The sequence below is a fragment of the Arctopsyche grandis genome, chromosome 7, assembly GCF_051622035.1.
Source record: "Arctopsyche grandis isolate Sample6627 chromosome 7, ASM5162203v2, whole genome shotgun sequence".
NCBI classification, from domain to species: Eukaryota; Metazoa; Arthropoda; class Insecta; order Trichoptera; family Hydropsychidae; genus Arctopsyche; species Arctopsyche grandis.
In genome coordinates this window covers 19,282,719-19,307,338 of record NC_135361.1, presented here as the reverse complement: position 1 = coordinate 19,307,338, position 24,620 = coordinate 19,282,719, and the positions used below count along the sequence as shown (strand labels likewise).

General features: G+C 31.3%; 1 protein-coding gene across 1 annotated transcript in view; it reads left to right on the top strand.

The window, feature by feature from the left end:
- The first annotated feature begins 16,898 nt into the window (after positions 1–16,898).
- LOC143914667 (5-hydroxytryptamine receptor-like) overlaps positions 16,899–24,620 on the top strand; it is a 131,808-nt gene continuing 124,086 nt past the window's right edge. The window contains exon 1 of the mRNA XM_077434960.1: positions 16,899–17,232. Coding sequence (XP_077291086.1) covers positions 16,926–17,232 — 307 coding nt within the window. The 5' untranslated portion in view covers positions 16,899–16,925. The remainder of the gene's footprint in view (positions 17,233–24,620) is intronic.

Here is a 24,620-nt window from a genome sequence, read left to right as displayed (position 1 = left end):
TGGGTTAATTCGAGCGAATATTTCGGTTTGACAATTTCGTTGAATTGGTTTGTCCTCCCATCGGCTCCCTTTCTGCCTTCGCTCTCCTTCAATCTCAGGTCGACTACCTTGTCCGCCGATAACAATGATTGGGATGGGGACATTCGAAGTTTCCGATGAAATTTCAATCAAACGCTCGCCTCGAAAAGAACATGGCAACCGACCAGTTGAAACTTGTAAACTTTGACGGACAAAAGGACGAAGAGAATTACAGAAATTTTCCGAAAAGAAAAAGTTGATAATACATGCCGTAAATGACGCATAAATAAGTTGATCGTATTGACAAATTGAATGTATTGTATTATATGTATGGATGTCGAATGTGTTTTGTGCGCTTTGTGTGAAAAAATTATTGACGAGAACCGAAATGATTTAATGTAATATTTTATATGCATAAAATGCAAACACCTGTATTAACATTTATAATACTGATTTTCAGGTGTCAATAAAATGTTGTAATTTCTTGATAAAATATTTGTTTGTTAAATTCATCGCTAAATATGTAAACTGTACGTCAACAGCTCGACACAGCACAGCACAGCGCTACACGGAAAAACTAGTTATATTCATACTATACAGAACCTTTTGATCATTCTGGTTTTGGACGAGTGCAAGGCAAAATCGGCTTACATGTATATTACAGAGTGCCACGATACGATGCAATATTGCTTGCGTCGTATTTTCGATATGAATGGCTTTCTTCCCATAGGGCTACGATTTTTGCCTACAATTTTACAATTCGGTGATCGACAAAAAATCTCACTGCACGAAAGGCAGAGCAAAACTGATATCAATTTTTTTCGGCAATTAAAGGTTGTGTTAAAAGGAATTGTTAAAAATTTAAAACATAATTATAATAAAGTACGACACAATTAAGCCCACACAACGACAAATGAAGAGTTTCAGTCAAATTGATGCCCGATGCACTTCGCTTTGCATGGGGTGTACATATTACCTACATACATATATACATATGTACGCTCACAAAAAGTATAAGAATCATAATTTGTGTCTTTCTGAAAGTCTATATGTACAACTAGAAAAATATGGGATTTCAATTATATGTCGTTTAGGGTTTTTAAATTCAGACATTTTATTGAATAGCTCTCGTATGTTTCTACATATATACCTATACATATGTACAATTTTGATATTCAATATAAATTGCAAAATACGAAAAGGCCGTTTGCACAGAAAAAGTCAAGTTCACTTTAGGGAGCGTTGGGAATTGCCAAATATTCTGTTCACAAGTTGTAAATGGATAGAAAAAAATGACCCAATGCGGTCAAAAATTCCATGAAAATAATAATAAAATGTATATAAATATTTTTTTATCCGTGATACCCTAAAAATATCTGACAAGTAAATAAAAGCAGTTTTCACGGAATATATTTAATTTTCAATGTGATATTTTCTGAGTAGGTACATACAGGGCCGACAATAGGGGGGGGGAACCGGGGTCCAGGGCCCGGATTAGTCGTAGGCCCCCGAGCCGAGACGTCTGGCTGATGAATATATTTTATATATATATATTTTTTTTTATATAATATTTTATACATAAAAATATATATATTTATTTAATGCTAAATGTGTATTATTTTTTGATCCGCGCATTCTTTGTATCCAAGTGAAATCGTGCCTGTGATATAATATGTATTTAAATAATTTCTTATTCAATTATTTTAAAAAATAGCGACCAACAAATGAGCCGTTTAATTTGAAAGTGGCGGAAGTCCAATTTTCGGTTCCAAAAACACTACATCTGTTTGACTTAGTTCACAAATTGCTATCGCTTCTTTTAATTCGATTTGTCCCGAATTTCGGGAAAGCAGAATAATCGTATTACAGGCCACCAGTAATTTAAAAATATAATTAAACGCAAAACATTATATTTAATGTTTTGCGAAATATTTCGCGAAATGAAGAAAAGTGGATTTATGTCATTTTCAATTATAACGGCTCGTATAGAGATTTTTCTTATAGTTCTGATATATTTTTCACATATTTAAAATATGTCTATAAGATCTTTTTTTTTTAATTTGTCATAGGATCCGGAATTATTTTTCCCAGGGTCCGGAATTTCTCTCGGCGGCCCTGGGTACATATAATTGTAAAATATTTTTAATTAAATTCTTTAAAGAATAAAATTGCAAAATGTTCTAAACAGTCTGCTTTTGTTATTTCAGACATTTAACATATTTTACGAACAGCATTTTTGTCTTCGTGTTATGCATGTAGTTGTTTGTTCGTTATTTAGATTAGTTGAAGCTTTGTAGTTTAATTCAAATTTGTGAAATTTAATTTTGGATTAATTTATCATCGTACGAACCAAATATTCGTAGAAATTAAAATAAAGTGAAATATGATGACAATTATAGTAAGTCCGCTATGGGAAGCAACTTTGTAAAAAGGTACATGCTGTCTCACGACCGGTGGCATTTTGTGCAGACAGTAAAACATTGTAGGCGCAAAACGCTATTTATTAGTCGAGATGAGGTGTAAGGGACAGCATGTACGTTTTACCAAAATGTCTTCGTACAACGGATATACTATAATCGGATTTATTTTTAAAAAATTAGACGGGTGAGCGAGTTAAATTTAGATCTTTAATTTGAACAAAAGTCGCAACTTTCTTTCACCAGACCGCTGAACCAAATTTATATCTGTCATTGTCTTGTCCTTTCGTCGTTCTATTAATTAATTGGAACGTGATCACGTCATTGGCAAATTAGGGGCGAACAAGCGAGCTCCTTCTCAAGGTGTGCCCGTGGTCCCTTTGAGGTTTCGACCCACACCGTTCCTTCTCGTTAAGTACATACAATAATTAGTTTGCCAAGATGGCCGCTGCTTAAGCCCTTTAATTGATGTGAAAACAGGAAAGGTCGTGACAAGGTTTACTTTAAAATTGGTAGGTTTTCCATCGATAAATAGTGAGCTCGCGAGGACCCTAAAAGTGGGCTAAGGTCGAAGCCCTTTGAGCAATTTATTGCGCATTTGGTAATTGAGCGAGGCAACGGCTGTCTTGGGAGGTATACTGAGAACCGCGCAAAAATTCGAGATAAATCTCAAGGTCGAATTTTTAGCACTGCTGAGGGAATCCTTTTCATCACACGAATATTCATGTGTATAATATTCATAATATTACGTCAATGGCTTTGGAAATAGTGGTAAAAAAGAAAAGGACAGAATTTAGAACATGTTTATGAATTCGGTTTTTTTTCTCAGTAGATTTACGTAGAATTTAAATTTTAGTTATCATTCAATATTAGTCAATTTTTATTTCTTATACCATAATATTTCTTTTAAATAATATTAATTAACCACATATGTAGTTTATTTCATATTTTTATTTTTATTTCATTTTACCATCGATGTCATGACAGGTTCCCCAAAAGCGACACGTATGGCCAAACTAGTTCATAAATATTGAACACATTCTACAATATAGATAAACATATGAGCCGTTATATTTGAAGTGGCGGAAGACCAATTTTGAGTTCCAAAAACACTACTCAATTCACAAATTGTTATCACTTCTTTTAATTCAAAATGTCCAGAATCTCGGAAAAGCAGATTTTTAAATACTGTTAAACGTAAAAAATTATATTTCATATTTCTCGAAATGAAGAAAAGTAGATTATGCCACCAAATTTCCAAGAAACGGAGAGGGAGGAGATGATGCCAATTTTATTTGATCTGTCACAAGAGTTAAGTTAGATAAAATGGAAAATTCTGGATTTTTATAACCATGCAGATCGTCTCAGCAGCGTATATGAATCGAAAAATTACACAGGACCTCTCTCCTGGTAAACAATAATACATCTAATACCTGTGGCTAACATAATACATCATCATCTTTTACAGCCATTCACCATGCACTGCTGGATGACAACCTCTGTAGCACGATTGCATTCGTCTCTCTTTTCAGGAACTCTTATCTCTCTCATCACACAGATTTTTCTAATTTCATCAACCCACTCCCATTCTCTCGGTACTATTCAAGCACCTTTTTGGTTCATAATTCGTCAATTGCCATTCCTATCAATTAATATATATATATATATATATATATATATATATATATATATATATATATATATATATATATATATATATATATATATATATATATATATATATATATATATATATATATATATGTATCAATTAATCAATTAATATATATATACATACATACATAAATTTCATGATTCAATCCGTGCATTGATATTATTTGATTTAATATATTAAAATAAATGTTTCTTTATTGTGTTTCTAAATAGTCTTTTGTTCGATTTGCATGTACGGAAATTGCACGAATTTTTTCATTCAAAAACAAATTATTTAAAAGAAATGAAATTTTGACCGAAATATAAAGAGCACTTTATTTTTTGTTTTAAATTTGAATATGATTATTTCGGGATCAAAACGCTATTTAAAGAGCTTTAGCATTATATTTATTCACGTTAGAAGGGGTCCGCGCCATCTGTTTTACCCACGAATTTGTGTTCGGATGTTAGAAAGAATACTTTTTAGGCTGCGAATTTTTTATTTTTTATCCTGAACATTTTCTTCGAAAAGGCACACAGCTTCGCCAAAAATTAGACGTTTGAGTGACGTGCGAAATTGTAATCTTCAAATGCGTAAGTGAGCGCGCAACAAACCCTTTATCGATCCACCCTGAAATAAAATATATCGTATGACTGAATTAACATTAATTTTACAAAATAATAGCTACAAATATGTACATACATAGATCCATTTACGTCACAGTGGTACATGTGTTAATTCTTGTATATGTATTGTAAAATATGTGTTGCTGAATAATTTGACTAATGATCTACCTCGAATTGACAGCATTTCTATAGCAATTCGCGTACAAAATTTACAAGGTGAAAAATTGCTATAATTTCGAGGCGATCCATTGAATAATCGTTCAAGGAACGAAATAGACATTTCGAATCGGTCGCATTGAATTTGAAACCGAATGAAACTTATCGCAAAAGTGTCTCGTCTCGGCTTGCGACAGTGTTGTGATTAATGACGTGTTGTATTTTTCTTTTTAATACAAGATTTTTTACACAACAATACAAAATCATAATTTAACGAAGAGCAAGAACGATGTCCGCGCGGAAAAATTCGTCGATTTAAAATGGACACACTTTTTAAAAAGAATATTTCTTTTTTCTTCTCCGGAGAGAAGAGAAGTAAACAATTCGGCGGCGATGATTGATACTCGGATATCGAGATGAAACCGATTCGCTTTCAACAACTATCTATTATAACTTCTTGCTCACCAATTCGAGTGTGATTTGTTTAGTAAACATCGATCAAAGAAAAATGAGTCGATATTCCAGAAAAACAGAATCGAATTTATTATTGCATCATCGGTGTTGTATGCATGTTTTTACACACAATATACAATGAGTGCATTTCGATTGATGAAATCGTCGATAATTTAGTGATGTTGCGGAATTAGGGCACACACCTAACATTCTTGATGTTCGTATGTGCGCTTCAGAATGAGATATCAAATTAATTCGTAAATTATTAGTCGACGTTTCGAATTACGGTTTGCGACCATCTTCAAGGCGAGGGAGATAACGAGAACAACACGTTTAATTGGCGTCACGTTAAACTCCCATACGCAATTATTCCCCTCACGTATCACTAGATAGATTTAATTAATCACTAATAATAGTTATAAATTATGGGTTTGGTTACCCCCAAAATAATATAATCATATGTTAGTTCGTCGAAAATAATATTTTTCTTACTAAAAAATGGAAACGAAAAAATAACAAATATTTATTGTACGTATCATATCAGAAATTAAAAAAAAAACTGAAAGGAAATGATTCTTTTAATTTTATTATCATCACAATACAGCACACATCAATTCTGAAAACGATTGAATAAATATTTTGACTTATATTGAGATCCGAACTAAGCCGAACTGTCCAGTTCAGGTATATGCTGTATATGTTACAGTAAAAGTGTTCACTCCAATTCGTTCATGAGCAAACTAGTTTATACATACACAAACTATTGGTTTTAGTTTTAGCGCTAATAGTGCTAAAAGTCAAATGCTCAAATATTCAAATCTTCAAATAGTCTCACCAGGTGTCGCCTCAAACTTTTAGCTGTCGAAACCATTGAATTGTCAAAATGCCAAGTATTTAAAGGAAAAAATCCCATGGAAACCATACTACAACATTGCTATAATCCACGTTTACGCTAATTTTTAAAATATTGCAACCGAATGAAACCATACTTATGTACATAAGCATATTTTGATTTTACATAGATATATACTAGGAAGGCCTATTAGGTAAACCCCATTGCCCTTTCCTAGACAATCAATTAAAAACATTGCAGCATTTATATTATATAAATCGCTGTATTTTGAGATGCTGAAGAATACGAAATTAAAAATTAATTAACTAATTAATTAATCCATACAGACATCTATGGATTTTGACTTGTACATGATTTTTTACATATACATAAATCAAATTCATGTATTTGTGACATAGCGGGTAGGATGGATTTTGCCAATTTGATGGAGGAACCGTTTCAACAATGAAATCAGATAAATTGTCAAACTCTGATAAGAAACGATCGACTTGGTGTCACAAATATCCAAGTCTGACTAGTCTGAGCCATGCTGCTGGCTATATTTGTATATACATATATATGTGTAGAGACTGGAACAAACGATTGATAATACCTAAAATAATGTTAATAGTTTGTGCATGAACAAACTATGTACATACGCATGTAGTTCTTTTGTCAATTTGTTCCTTTGTGTACACTATAACTGGCAAGATCGGTTCGTGTATGAACAAGCTAGTATGTTCATGAACGAACAAAATGAACATTTGGACTGTAACATATGTACATATATATTTAATTAGATATTGGAGCTTTTCTGCTAAACTAATAATAATAATAATAATAAATAAAATCATCTTGGAATCTAAAACTGTTTTCATATGTTTTTAAAACATTTAAATGTGAAATTATCGGTCTGCTGAATCAGAAAAAAAATTATACATTTCATAACATTTATGTCACGGTGAGTAGCACATTTTTAGCATTCACCTTTTATATATGTAAATGTTGAAATATGAATGCTGGAAAGAGATAATACTTTTAGTAGTGTCGTTTTATATCAAGGTATTATTTTCAACGCCTATGTATACACACGTCTATGTATGTATAATATACAAGCACAAGTTGGTACGAATACAAATTAATCCACTTACGCGTCCATTAGAGAGCTCTTTTGTGCCCGTGTATCGCATTTTTCTTCGAAATGCCCAGAATATTTTCTTCCCCATTTACCTTACAGATGCGAAATTTAATTTTAAAAAATATTTGACGTCAAGTATTGTTTTTCCTTTGGAGTAAACTCAATTTTCCTCGACGCGCCACATCGTTTTGATTGACTTTGTTTGTCTACAGACAGACTGCCAAATGAACATCGGTCGCTTTTCCGACGCAAATTTTTGCCAATTTCCCACCCTTCCTTTTGATAACGAAGTCGTCAAATTGGAAGTCGCTTATTGATTAAAAACCGTGAACTATTGTTATTCTAATCGATTATTTCGTGTGAAATTTTGCATATATGACAATGTTTTATTGCATGGCTATATTTTTTACTCACGGTTTTTGTACTTGTAATGTGTTTATAATGGATTTTCGTTATGTTAAATTTGTAAAGTAATCATATTAATGACGTTCAGAATGGAAGCTTTAAGCTTTTTCATACAAAATATCGGTCTTGAACATTTTGTATGTGAAAACATTTTATTTTGTGTTGTTAATTATTAATTGAACCATATTATATATGTACTGTAATCGTAATTACATATGTATGATGTGAATGTGATTGCCTAAGTACAATTATTTCTAGACAATGATTAGAATTATTTTTCCGTTAGATATTATTTCTCTCCTTCCACAAATAAACTTTTCATATTATGGCGATTAATTTTCATTCAAGATTTCCCTATATAAATTTCACTTCAAAGTTTCGATACGAATTTATCGACTTATTCGATGCAAAAGTTTTATACTGTAAGTATATGGGTGTGTTATAAACACTTTGGGAACCTTTAGTACTTTCGAAAGAGATGAAGTTTGCTACTATTTCATACTATCTATCCTTTTTTAAGTTAAAGTTTATAATTCGTTCTATTCTGTGGCTTTCGTTTTATTTCCAATTCATTTCATACGTATTGAATACATAAAGTTCATATGTGTTTTATGAAACTTCTCTTTTTATTTAAATTTTTATACTGCAATAAGTTTTTATATATTACATAAAAGTTTTTACCGATTTTATATTAAAAGGGAAAATATAAATTGTGAATTTTATCGCACGCCGATAAACGTCAACTGCACATTTTGCATCTTCATAAAATTTTCATGCACTTTTTTCACAAAGAAAATGTGAAAATTCCCAGCAAAGTGTGAAGTTTTTAATATTTGTATATAAACAGTTTAATATTTGTATATAAACAGTTTAATATTTGTATATAAACTTAAATACTACCAAGTGGCCATGAAATTATTTTCATGAATTTCAAACCTTTTAATACACATTTAATCATATAGAAAGTTATTTCAACATATTTGAACTCCCTTTATGCTATTCTAGTGTCGTGCTCGTTGATTTCAATGGGTGGTTTCGGAAAGGAATTGATACACGAATTAAAATAAAGTAAATGTACTCCTGCCATTCTTAAATTTTTTTTAATCTCCATACTTGTCGACGCATCCGCCACATACTCACATAAATTGTATATACATCGCGTCCGTTTTTATATATATTATTATTTTTAAACTTCACGTAATTTTTCAATCAATCGAAACGTATCAACTGTTGTACATCGTATATCGTATATAATAATTGTGTATGAAATAGTCAACATGTTGCATCTCTATTTCTCCCCTTGGAATCATAAATCGTGGAAAGAGACGCGGCATAGTATGGGCTTTGCGCATGCGCGATGTATTCACTCACCATGCTCCGTTTCTCTTTCTCCCCTTGAAATCGTAAAAAGAGACGTAATAATTTAAAGTTAAATTAATTTTTTTGAAAAAAAAATTGGTATTTTTTATTTATTCTTTTGTAAATGTCAGCCGATCAAATGGAGTGCACAAGTATGTGCACACAGGCCACTAGTTTATTATAATACAAAGTTAGCTAGGATTGAATGTATGTATGTACATAAAACATATGTCTGAATATTGGTTTTATATCAAAGATCAGTAAAAACAAAATAAAAATACCGATTTGGATCATTTGTCAATTTTACATAAATATAATTTTATAAATTATATTTTATTTAAGTACTAAATTAGCTGCCATTAGCTGCTTTCGCGTTTTTGCTGAAACATCATTTCTGGAATTCGCTTTTAAGTACGAGCTCGTTTGTCTCGCTTTATTAACGTGGCTTTGTACCTACACTAATTAGAGCGCCAATCTCGAGCTATAAAGTTCGCGTTCGTGCACGAGCATTTTTACGCAATGCAAACGATGCAAGATCCGATCTCTTCATATACATATGTACATAGTAAATATACATACATACATACTACATATATTGAGACGAGAGGCGTAACGCAATATACAGAAGTCTAGACCGAAAGTTACAAGACGACGAGGCTTAATTATTTATTGCGAAATTAAGGTGTTCGTCTCTTGCATTAAAGGGGAGCTCGGGACGTGTCCCGGCGACGAACCTTCTCAAAGCGCTATTAATATTCCTATGTTCAACGTTTTACGTCAACTAATATGTATGTTAGGATATATTTGATAGGCCTTTCGGTCAAAGCTTTGGTTTCAATTTTCAATACATTTTCGTAATATGCTTGACAACATTTACCAAAGTTTGAGTGTCAAAATTTGCTTTATTAATCACAAAGACTATGTTTATTATACATATATAAATGACGTAAGTATTATTTTTTACATTATCAAGAAATATACAATCTATTGTGTATAGGTATCAATTGTATAATCTGTATAGATGTCTATATAATATTTGTTTTGGTTACAGATTTGAGTAAAAATTTGCATTTATTTATTGGAAATAATTTTATTGATCCTTTCAAAATATTCAAAACAACATGGATATATACATATATCAATATCATCATCATCATTATCACAGCCATTTGCCAACCATCTCTAGATGAAGGCCTCTCCAACACGTTTCCATTCATCTCTCCAACACGCTTCTACAACAGATACACGCTTAATTTACATATGTATGTATTGTATATCCAACACATTTTTCTGATTTTATCCACCCATCTTCCTTGCAGCCTTTTTCATTCTCTCGGGTACCATTCGAACACTTCTTTCATCAATCTATCGTCCGTTCTTCTAACTATGTGACCCATCCGTTGCCATTTAAATTTCTATACTCTCACCATTACATCAACCACCTTTATCATACTTATGAACCACGTATTTCGTTTTCTATCTCTCCTCGTTATGTTAATCACTAGAGACACGTATTTTGGGCATTTTGCCATAAATGCTAAAATTCGTAATAGAAGCTAATACTTGCTAAATTCGTCAAATATGCGAATAGATGCTAAAATAACAAACAAATGTAAAATAAATTATTTTTAAGATTAAGTTTTTGTCTGTGGTCTACAGCCTTTGTCAATCTCTTAAGGGTTATGTCCGTATTATTGTATTAGTTTGTTTGCTTTCGAAGTTCCGGAAAGTTTTGATCGTTGTCGAAGTTTTGTTGTTCTGTGTTAATAACATTTAATGTATGTACATATGGTGAACATATGTAGGTGAGCGGTCAATATTTGTAAAAAAAAATGCAAATATTCTAGGGTCGTGAATATTTGCTTTTTTTTCTAGAATCTAGACACGTGGGAAGTTACATATGTAGGTTAAATATTTAGTATGGGACATATCTATTCTAGGCCCTATGAAAGGCGAATAGGCAGATGCCTACTTTTTAAAAATAAAATTGACCGTTTATCTGAAAACAAAATATTATATTGTGTTTGAAATCTATCAAAATAATCTTTTTTAGCCTCAAAATATCATGGACCGTACTAATGTAACTATTCAAGATAGAGCGAGGACATACAAAGCACAGGAATTGTATATAAACGATGCTAATATTGTAATATGCCGGCATTGTAATTGTAGAGTAGGCTGGAAAAAAAGGACTATGTGCAAAAACATTTAGCCACAAATAATCATCAGAAGGCAGCTTCCTAGCCTTTCTCAAGTACTAGTTCCCTTCGAGCTACGATCACAGGTATCATTAATTTGAACCAGAAAAATCCAAAGACAAATCTAATTTCATTAAAAACATGGTGATATTCACGTTTAAAAGCAAATTTACCAATTGAAAAATTGGGTGACCCAACAGTGCGTACGTGCTTGAACAATTACATATATCGAAGGGTTTGGAGATTTGTCTTGTGCGGATCACCTCCGAAGAGTTTATTTACCAACTTGTGGTGCGGAATCAAATACTATTATTAACCCTTTGGCTGCTACGAGGTTTTTCAATGTCCAAGCGAAAAATGCTAACATTTGTAATTACTTTATAAAAAAATAAATATAATATATTTTTTTACATACTTGCTTCGCCGAACGCGCGTAATTTTTTTAATACTTTATATACATTTTTAAGAAGCAGTTGTGGACTCGCGTTCTCTCTTTCTGTCTTGCTTTTACATGCGTGCGTGCGAAAGAGATACCTACATATATACACTAAATAAGTTTTGACGATTGTTTCCGACGCATTATTTTTTTCAATAATCTATTTTTAGACATCGATGTATTTGTCGTTGTTAAAACATGCGATACATTTGAAACAGGTAGCGGTCTTTCTCTCTTTCTTTCTTGGTTTTAATTGTGTATGTGTGAGCGAGACACACAAGGATGCGAAGTTTCTAATAATCAAATAATTTTTCAACATGTATCATAAACATTTTGTATGCATTTCAGTTGCATTTGATTGATTGCACGAATTCGTGACCTATATAATTGAAAGCGGATTTCTATTGTTTTTTGCCATTTATTTTAACTCTGTAAAATGATATCGGACAGTGAAAGTGACGAAAGCGAAATAATAGCTCCTCGCCGAGGAACTCGACAAATCAGCAGCTCTATTGATTCTGAAAATGAATTTATCGACAATAATCAATTCCCAAGTAATAACTCCTTATATGACTTTGACAACGAACCCGAAATTTACTTTGATGATGAACCCGAAATTGAAGAGCTTTTAAAAAATTGATAAATATTTATAAAGCTTGATTGAAAAATAAATATAAATACGTATATAAAAAAAATGTTTCGTGCCACTGATGCGTTGGCAAAGAAAGTAATGAAATACGACAATTAATGACGTCAACAACGATCGTCGTAGCAATCTTCGCCGATTTCAAAACAACGATTTATCGTTGTTGTAGCAGTCAAAGGGTTAAAAAAATGTTGAAAGTTATTAAAAAAAAATTATTGGTATTATATTTTTATATTCATATTTTTTGTCTTAGTGTTTTATTATTCGTGTTTTTTGTATTTTTTTTAATATTCATGTTTTTTTCTTTGTAATTTTAATTACAAGACATTTTTGAATTTTTCTATTATTTTTTAATTTTTGTGTTGTCTTTAAATTGTATATATGTATATAAATTTTATTAAAATTCATCGAATTAGTTTTCATTTAAAATTAAACTCTTCATAAAAATAGATGCTACATAGAACATTTTTAATGCCCTAAAAAAATGTTCAATTTTAAACATTCTTAAAAATGTTCAACCTAAACGCTAAAATGCAAAATGAAAATGCTAAAATTTACAAAAATAGATAGCCCAAAATGCGTGTGTCTACTAATCACACAGGTTCCATACACATATAACTTTGGTGTTCAATGCACATATAATTTATATACATATTTAAATATGTTGGTATTACAGCTATTAAGATTTGTTTATGATAATTTGAAATCAAACAGATTAATCGTCTTTTGACTTGAAATTTAAAATAAAAAATAAATCTTTAATTTAAAAAAAGCTCGTATATGTACATAGCTTGTATAATATATATTCGATAAAGCGTTTTACGTATTTAATTATCTTTTTAGTTCGCTTTGTAGAATTGAAATGATAAAATATACATACATACATATGTATGTATGTATGTATGTATGTATTTGTAATGTAGATTAAAACTATTATGTTCGTTTTCAATTATTTAATACGAGAGTGCACCTTCAATTATTTTTTATAAGAAAACTCGAAGAGAGCATTTATGTAGGATTGTATTGTTGTATTGTAGAAACTCATTCTGCAAAATTATATTTACTTCAATGGTTCGAAGTCATCTGCTTGAACTGCGAATTCAATAGCTATAATACATATATAGCTATAGTACAATATGTATGTATGTATATCATATTTTAAGCTGCATTTTGACAGGCATTAATAGCGTATGTTCGTGTTTTCAATTCTAGTGTTAATTAGCGAGAAATTTTCAATTAGCGCACACGTGAAGCGTTCGCTCCAGGGCGGCATTGTTGCCACTCATTCAACCTCTACGTGTGGCACTAATATTTACACCGCATTGTAATATAATCGAAAATAATGTAAATTAATATTTTACGGAATTCATAACAATTATACACTGCGTGTTTTGGTTTTTTTTTTTAGTTACCATTTGGATCTTTACGGTTTTGTTATCCAATTTTACGACCCTTTGTCTGGTCGTGAACAAAAGTAAGACAAAGCCTCGACGGATGAAAACCCCTCAAAAGTAAAGTTTTAACCGCTCGTTTTGATCCACCCGCGTCCCTTAAATTTACCTTTAGGATTAAAATGCAGAAAAGACTTCCTCAATCTCTTTCGAACTTCCTCTGTTGGATAACTTGGCCAAGGAGGAAGGGCGCAAATAAACTTTTAACAAATTCAATGTGTTGCGAACGATAAATAAACCGTGCCTCACATTATCTGTACAGATGTGTATACAAATAAAAGAAAACTCACGTTGATTTACTGCAGATGGCCTTTTTGCTTTATTATAAACTCCAATCTTTCCAACTTACAGGTAGCTTTCTTTTTGATCTGTATGCTATTTCTTACATTGATCAGACATTTCTGTATTCATATTTGACTAGACAGATAAGTAGATACAAACAAAGACTTATATTCTTTACGACCTTATGGCTTTAAAAACTTTAATTAAAAATAACTAAATTAGTATCATAAATACATTATATTGATAATTCATAGTAAAATTTATAAATCGATACAATATTTTAATTTCGATAAAAATATATTAGATATTAATTATTATGTTTTAAATTACAACTTCAATGAATATTTTAGAAGTGAATGCAAAGAATTAATTTATAAAACAATAATGAGCTGTTTGAAACTGTTGCCACTCTATAATCATTAATGCACTAGTTTCCATTTCAGACAGCCAGTACAAATATAATTCGATACAAAACCCAAATTTTCGGAGACCAGAAAACTCAACAAATATTTGCATGTACATAGGTATGTACATAGGTATGTATGATGTTTGCATGGTATAAATCCAATGCAATACCGAACAACGCTCTATCCTCATACATACATACATACAAAAAGTGTGAAAAGGGCGAACCACACCGTAAAAGGACAACCCTTCGGGAATATTACGAGGCCAAACTTTCGCTAATAACAATTTAATATTGTTCGTAGGTCGGTTCAGGGAAACAGAGGATGAAATCGCTGAAAAATTCACTGACCCTTCCGGTATACGCGCCATTATGTTGGAAACCGTGCGGGACAGTTTCGTTTTCGGTGGCGTTAAACCGAGACGCGTAATTTTTAAAATTGTTTCAGACAATTGATAAAAATTTATAGCTAAAAATCTTCTTGTAGGTGTCTTTTAGTGAGATATGCTATCAATATTCAAATCGGATATTTTTAAATGGCATATATTGCATCACAAGTGGGCTCAATATATGTATAAAACTTTTTAATTATATCTTGACTTGTTATAGTGGCTTGAATTGTTTTCCTAAAAACAGCTTTGACATGTTAAAGTGTAATTCAAAAATAAATATACATAACTCAAAAGTATCAAATTCTTAATTAAAACTTATTTCGCAAAGTAGTTCATAATTGGTAATTTAATTTGTTGAAAATACATAGTGAGTTGTTATACTGATGAAATTAATTCTATAAATGCTGTGTGAGCTTGATTGACGAAGCCATTAAAAAGCCATACATAACTATATACGTATACTATGATATTTTTCTATTTTGGATTAGGTTTATGTAAGCTTCAATACGCTTTAAAATTTATGTACATATATAATATTTAAAAAAAAATTACGTTTCTAACTTTTGCCCTTAGAATCGACTTTCACTGCATGTACTCTGTAAGTTCATAATTTCAAATTCAATTTCCTCTCAAAGCGACACAGTTAAGCGTTACATCTACCCCATAACAATCTTCGGTCGCTTCGAAGCGAAAAAAAGAAAGAAAAATCGCATTTTTCAGTCCACTTTGCATAGCGATATGGTGGGGTAATTTCAATTCGCATCCTCGAGATTTCCCACTGTCGAAATTCTCTCGGGGAAAAGGGCGTGAATTTTCCACCTTTTCACTTTAATTTCGAATTTAACGCGTTCAATTATTCACGTGACGCTAACAGGTTTTTTTTTAAACTCTCTCTTTCGCTCTTTCGATTGGGCGAATTTTCTCGAAAAACAGAAAATTTTCCTCGTTCGCATCAAACATCAATAACGTTTATTCGATTTACACGTACTCATTATTATTATGAAGTTTATATGGAACGAGCTCGAAATCAGACTAACGCTAATACGAATTTATTGACGCAAAAAGGCAAAAGCGAATATTATCAAACGAAAGTTGACATAATCAAGAATACATGCGTATGTACATATATGTATGTATCTATATTGGAACGTGATTGTAGATTAAAAATACATTAGTGTCGAAATTTATAATACATGGTATAAACTATATCACATACATACATGTGTGTGGCTAGAATGCAGTGATTTGATTATTTAATTACGTTTTGGAATACTTGACATTTAAAATTTTAGTAATAAATTTAAGTGAAATATTTGTTTTAGTAATAGTACTCCAATAATAGTAGTGCGAAAAATATTAAACACGTTATAAATTTCTAATTTTGATGGGAATGTTTTTGTATACACAATCTATCGTTAATTATTTCAACGTGTTGAATTATTAAAACCATGACGATTTCCATCAACAAAATCCATCATATTCGTCAAATCTATTCAAATCACTCTATAAAAAACGGAAAAAACATATATTATATGTAACTTATTATATTACACAGTCTTTAAATTATTTTAGCAATTTTAAATAGAAATATAATGTAATATCATTATTTCAAATACATTTTCATTCATATTAATGTACTATTTATAATTGAATTATGGTTCTGTTGTCTAACACGATATTGTTGTCTTAAATTTTCAGATCAGAGAATCCATCATGATGAGCTGTTCGAATTTCAACAACACTTAACGCAAAGTCGTTTATAAATATATAAAAATAATCAGAGATATTTCCATTCGTAAGAATGTAAATTATAAAAGAAATGTGTGAAAGTATATACCACAATCGAATATTTAAATATATTGTGGTTCATTACAATTTATACTAAAAGTTGTGAATGTGAATTTAGCATCAAAATGTCTACTGTTAAATTTACTTGTTAAGAATTTATCACGAATTAATATATGAGTGTTTAATCGTAATCATAAAAATTTATTTATAATATAATTATTACTGATATATAAAGTGGAAATGTGACAGTACATTCAATCAAAATCGGATGAATGGTGCATTAGTTTTGAATAACTATAAACATAATGTGACTACACAGTCGGTGATAAAAATGGAAGTGGACAAAATCGCGCCGTTCTTTTGGGACCCCCTATATCAACAATGGAGCAGCAACGATCAGCAAAATTCGACCATAATCGTGTCCAACGACAGCTGGATCGGACCAAATTTGACCATTTGGTCACCATCCAACATTTCCATGGTCCAAAACGTCACCTCGGAGAATTCGGTCCGGCTGCTGCATGTTGTCGGAAAAGCCATCGTGCTGGGACTTGTCATACTGTCGACTGTCATCGGTGAGTCAATATCATATTTTATATTTCATATGCGACATGTCATTTCTTTTTTGGTGAACTGTGATTGAATTTCGTCTTCGTACGTGTTTCGAAAATAGTCTTTATTTATTAAAGGTATGTTTATATTTTTCATTAAACAAATAGTATGATCTTCTATGAATTGAGGAGTGATATAATGTTTTAAAAATGGTTGTGAAAAAATCCGTCAGTTTTTATATTGTTTATTCAAGTATACTAAATCAATATAATACTAAAATAATCGTAGTAATGAAATATCGAGAATTTATTTTATACAATATTACTGAGTTACTTTTAGAATGGTTCTGTAACAATTTTATTATTCCCGTGACTTAAATGATAAATTTTTGAAAAGGCAAACAATACTATATTAAAATAAAGACATCTTTTGTAAAACACTCCATTGAATCGGTCATCTAGTGAAAAAAAATGCCGCTCATATTCAACTACCTCCCTCAATTTCGTCTCCCTTTCCTAATTGCGAGTCCTTGTTTTCCATCCTAACACACAAAAAGACCTTTTTTTTTTGCCCTTCCTACCCCAGTGTTGAAGAAGAGCCGCAAAAAGGCCCTAAGAATCAAATCGCCATTAATAACAATCTCTTAAAGAGCAACACGTGTTCTCGCTACGAAATTGTTATTTTTACGGCAAATTAATATTAATTGTATCGTTTTGATATTTTTATGTATTTTTAATGCCCGTTCATTTAATTGAAATTATTACATCTCGCTCCCATTATTATTTGTAAGTATCATTTTGATTGTTTGAAATGCGTGCTAATTAATCAAACAATGCCCTGCAAAGATACACGAGTTTTAAATAAAGTTGAGTGATTCTCACAAATCGTATATTTTCACGGTCCAAAATAATTCGATTTCGAATAGCAGCCAGGTAGCCGTTTGATCAATCGGGAAAGCGCACAAAAAAAAATTGAAAAACCTTTTCAATTTTAAGTGATTATTACGTTTTCGCTCTTATTTTCGCAACGGCAGGTATTCGCGGCACATTTTCCACCAATGTGAAAATTCGAACAATGCAAACACTCTTTTTCCTCTGACCGCTTTCATTAGTTTTTTGCAGCCGAAAAAACGCAGACGTGCTCGCCGTTAAAGTCGGACACTTTTTTTTATTATTTTGGTGTATTTTTCTTTCTTTTTATTCATTTTTTGACTTCGTCCGAAAAAGAGAAATAATGACGACAAGGTGCGAGGGAGGAGAAGAAATGAAGGGTAAAAGAATATATAGAATACGTGTATCGTTACGCATTTTTCACAGTCTTTGATATGCAAAACGGTGCGGTGAGGCCGCGAAGGGTGATGGGTGGGAAAAGATTTAAGGAGTAGAAAAAAATGATATAATAAAATATGCCTTGAATACAAATTCGTTACGACGGACGTTCACGATTCTAGTTATTCACGTTTGAAATATGAAGTCTGCGTTCACGTTTTGCCGAAGATAAATTGACGATAATAATTTAAAAAATTCGAATTTTTAAATCAAACAAAAGTTTCACAATACTCAAACGTGTTTTTGTCAAATAAAAGGGTTTGTGACATTTTTATACCGAACATGCTATTTGATAGAATATCAAAACCTTTTTCAATTTCCTAAGAAAGACCTTCATTTTGTATCGGTTTTACAACATTACCTACACATATATGTATGTACATACATATGTAGTATGTACATATGTTATAATAATATAAAAACGTCAAGATCTCCAAAAATCTCGTGTTTATTACGATTATTTTTCACCATCGAACTATCAGAATCGATTTAAATTTCTATCGATGACCATATCACGCAAAATGGCAATGTTTCAAACGAATGTAGGAATTTCACCTGAATCATTAGCGAAGTGAAACATCGATTGCCTTGTAAAAGAACGAAGCTATCTAGAAATGGAAACTGTATGCAAATCTTAAACAATCCGCCACGCAACTTGAAATTATTAAATACAGAAATATCAATTTGCATATCTAAATCTTCAAATTTAATTTGATTTAATTTTGACGGTATATTATTGTTTATACCTGTTTTTCATTCCAAATTGACTCATTTTCATTTCAAATTGACCCTTTTTCATTTCAAATTGACCCTTTTTCATTTCTAATTAAACCTTTTTCATTTCAATTTGAAATGAAAAAGGGTCAGTTTGAAATGAAAAAGGGTCAATTTGGAAAAAAAAACCTATAATACATACATACATACATAGCTGTACTTAAAATAATAATCAAAACCATAAAACATATGTATATAAAGGTCCCGATCCAGATTTATCGCCGCCCTAGAAATAAAACGTATACACATATGCAAATAAAAATTAGAACAAAAAAGATCAGTTAACAAAGATCAATAAGCTATCCTCATACAAAATGTCAAAAAAAATTGTGTCTCAGACGAAATATTGTTTTGAAGTCAAAATATATCCACATTTGAGATATTATGTCAAAACTAATGCAACTTCCTTCAGTCATTAAGTACACGAAGTTTAAAAAAAACATTATTTTTTGATAACTTGCAATATTTTATTATGCGAAATTCCGAAACCATTTTTGCTAATACTTTCACTAGCTACGATCCCAATTAAAATCTGACGCTGATTTGAAGAACTATTGTTAATCAATTCCATTATTTATTGATGATCATTTGTTAAAAATTATGTTATTGAAAGGCTACTCAACTACTAATTACTTCCAGTGTGCTTAAAATGTAGGCTACGTTTATGTTTTATTTATTTCCGCTCTGGGAAAATGCTCGGCTTGCCCCCCCCCCCCCTCTGAATCAGAGCCTGTGTATGTATGTAGATTGCAGAATTATTCGAAGTATTTTTTCATAAGTTCATTGGTTTACAGCAGTTTAAATCTAAATATGTATAATATAATAACTACATGCGCTTTTGTTGAATCACTCAAAATACTAAGAAAACACCTATCTACCGAAATGCGTTTGTAAATTCGAAATCAAAATGAGACATTTGTATGTAAACATCGCAACACCTTATCCAGATGTAGAACGCGATCCTATCGTTGCAATCGCGAAATTCCATTCCAAAGCACAACATTCCATTCCAGTGTATTCTTCTCGCAGGAAATATTCAGAAAACTATATTATATGTGTTTAGACCGTGTAGTAGAAGTAGAGTACCTACACACCAAAGCACTGTATACAAAAACAAACATCCCAATACAACTACATGTAAGTACCGAACGTGAGAGGAAGAGATGAGACTACTACGCCTTCAAAACAGTATACTAAATATATAATACATAGAATATACGTAGGCAGTTACATATCCACAGCCGAATGAATAATAGACTTGGAAATGAGCCCGAGGTTGGGTGCTTCTTCTCGATACGAAGTGCCAGGATAGTTGGAACTCCGAGCCGTCGTCGGATGTGCGAAACCCCGGCTATAAAGTTGTGAAACCTATTTATTAGACGGATGAGGCGCGTTAAAGTTTGACGACGAACGACGTTCACATACGCCCCGACAATGGCAATAAAAACGAGCGACGAACGTCGTTTCAGCCGAAAACGAAGCTAAAGGTGTCCTAAAAATTCGCTGTAATATTGCCAAACCGTTAACCGTGGGGAATGTGCAAAAATTATCTCTCTTGCTAGAGATATACGGCCTCTGCTTGACGTGCTACTCCACCCCCTTTTATCTTTTTCATAAAGTGACTCTTCAGATATTTTAATTTTGTCTGAAAACTGCAGTGAATTTAATAACAAAAAGACTTTCAAATTATATCTCCATTAAAATCTCAAAGGTACGAAGCTGATACATATCTAGTATGTATGTAGATGAATTGCCTATTTTGAAATATTTTTCGAAATCATTTAAATCTAATTAATAGATTGGATTTTTTATGTCATTTATTTTATTTTGCTTCCAAACATGAATCATTATATCGTTATATGTATGTAAATATGTATTTATGTATGTAGATTCAGATTGTATGAGAGTGATGCAGTATTATTTATACCGTCATCCATAATTGAGTCACTCGAGTTTCGATCCTTTTTAATTGATAAATAATCTCTTCGTATATTAAAATTTAGAATAGAGACTTTACCAATATTTGTTGGAGCTATCATAATTATACTTAAACAATATTAAGATTAAATCTTGCAAGTCGATATACTTTGAGACTCGACCTGAAATTAAACATCTTGAATTTATATCATATATAAAATGGCGATGCTTCATTATTTGGATTCAAGATTTTATCCACTAATTATATACGAATTTTCATTATTAGCACCATTTTAATTGTTGAATGTGAGAATTTTCCGCCACTTTAAGCATTTAATATGTGCCCAAAGTACATACGTATCATCAATTCAGTGTGAATCTCACGTCTCCTTTGACAAAAGTCGCAAAGCTGCTCTTCGTGTGAATTGGCCCAAAGTGACAATCTAGTTCTACGTCCGCATTCAAGTGAACCACTCTCGTAATTAATCCGTTTCGGCCTAGGAAGTGAAAACTTTCGAGTTGTGAAAACAACAGCAACGGATAGAATCGAATATCAAACGAAAACCCTCCCGGTGGAAGACTTTTTTTTCAGTGACTCTTGACCTTTTTTCTTCAACGGCTCTCGTTAGTCCCGTCGAGAAAGTGAGCGCGATTTTCGATCGAGAAAAGGCGCCATTTCACTCTAAATTAGATTACGAACAGAGATCTTAAAAAGTCTCGAGCATGTTCATATAAATATATGTTCGAGAGAAGGTTGATGTTCGTGACTCTGCAAAGATTTCAACACTCACTCGAAAAAATTACGTATAATTATTAAAAGGGAATACTTGAATTGTCAAACGATAGATCGGTAGGTAGAGGTTTGACTTGAGTGACCTTTTCGATTTTTTTTAATGATGTTGCGAGTCATGCGTTTGACAGATATGCTATACGAAGTTTGATTTTGACATCAAGACGACGAAATGAGATTTTCTTAGAATTCTTGTTAAAAAAATGTATAGGAAAATACGCGTTTGATAGTTATGTACATCTTTACTATCTGATATGCGTGATTACTCGTACGTTATTTCCAATTTTGTTTATTATGAAATGTGTATTTCTATATATGTAGGTATATTTCAAGAAATATCAATTCCAGTTACTAAACAAGATGATCATATGATATAATAAGCATACGAGACCCGGAGAACACACGTCTATAACGCATGATTGATTGCGAACATTGGTGCAATGCAAATATGCAGTGTGCAATTTGGTGTGTGTGTGTGTATGATTTTGCATGAATGCAACTGCTTGTCACGGTAATTTGATCAGCGACTGAAATGTGTCAGTGATTCTGCAACGGTTGTCGACTCAATGGACATTGTATGTAATTATTCAATGTGGATTTTTTGACAAATTTGATTTTTTAGTAGGTACTATTGAAATTATGAAAAATTCATCATTTAAGATTCAATAGATGTAATTTTACAATTAAAATTGTGAATATGGGAACTCTATACTATTTTGTATATAAAGTGATTAAGAAGGCATTTCTCTCGTCCTTACTTACGTTAAGCTGGTTTTTGAAAAATTTACCTCGAATTATTAAGCTTTCCTGTTGATTTTACGAATATTTGAAACGGATCTTTATTATATGATGTTCTTACATATAGCTTAGTTAAGTTCTCGTACTGTTTTGACAGCAAGTAAATGAGAGCGTCTGTGCCACTTATGTCAGTTTAATCTCTGTAGGTTTTCATGTTTTGCTTATAAATATACATATATTTAAATGTAAAAATTTCAGCTTCAAGTCTAAGCCGCTTAATGCGATACGTTGGAATACGTGAAATGTAATGAGCTCGAATTTCCCCATTTCATTGGGTTCATAAATTGTTAATCAAAATTCTCATTTATAAGGATTTGCGTTAGATGTATTACTCGCTTATGGCTAAATTATGCTTCAAAAGAATTTATTTTCATTAATTCGGTCTAAATTCACTCATCATTCGACTGAAAAGAAATTGGGTATTAATATTTTTCACCATTAAAATGTCTTATACCAAGTATTTTAATTAAGAAAGTTAATTGGTATACATATATACATATTTTGTAAGATTTTTTTCATTTGGAATAAATCTTTCGGTGTATTAAAAATGTGCTTTATTTTTACGTCAAAATATTTTCGCTCCTTACTATGTATAATTTTTACAGTCATTAATTTTTACTTTATCTATGTACGTAGTAACAATAGATGAAGTTTTGTGATCATGCGAAAATTCGAACTCGAGATTGTGACTGATTCGAACTCAGAATCGATCACTGATCACGTTTTCATGATCTAGAAAAAATGTGTGTGTTTGTGTGTGTGTGTGTGTGTGTGTGTCTGTGTGTGTCTGTGTGTGTGTGTGTATTTTGGGGATATTTTTAACACCGTTAGTCCTATCGAACTGAAACTTAGTATCGGTTAATGAAATTCTTATCGACACGTCGTAATTTTTTATGTTTGATTTTGATTTGAATTCAGTTCAAAATACATCTTAGGTATATTATAAAAGTTACTGATCTGTATTGATCATTTAATAGTACATATTATCTTATTTTTCGTACAGTATAATAGGAGAAATAAGTTCAAAACCCTATTTAAAATTCTCATAAATGGTCAAATTACGTTTTATACATTTTTTTAACTAAAGACTCTTTGCAATCTATAAGTCGACTATTTGAAACAGATTGTGTTTAGGTAATGTGTTTATACCTTAATATAGCATCTTGTTGTAATTTCTGAGACTCTTCATCATATCATATATATATATATATATATATATATATATATATATATATATATATATATATATATATATATATATATATATATATATATATATATATATATATATATATATATATATATATATATATATATATATATATAATATATAATATCACTATTCTCTCTGTATGTGTGTCTGTCTGTCTATCTGAGATAACGCTCGCCGTACTATAATAGTCGTTTCGATTCAACATACATACATATGTACGTCACTGCTAAACCACTGCCAAAATGTATATACGAATACAATAACAAAAGATAAAAACTTCTATATATACTATTTGCTACCAATGTTTCCTCTTGGCAGAGAATTTACCGCCATCTATTGAAAATTTATTTAATTAATTAATTATTTTTTCTATTGGTGTTTTATATTGTTTACATGTAGGTAGGTAGGTAGTATTTATCTTTTTTTTTCATATTTAATATATTTAAAAGGTATCCGACCAATTCGACCGGGTGGGGATCGAACACAACCAATGGCACATTTCTTTTAATTTTTTTTTTAATTTAATAAATTAATATGCCAACACCCATGCGATGATATGTCATCGGGTACAACACTAGTAAGTGTATAAGT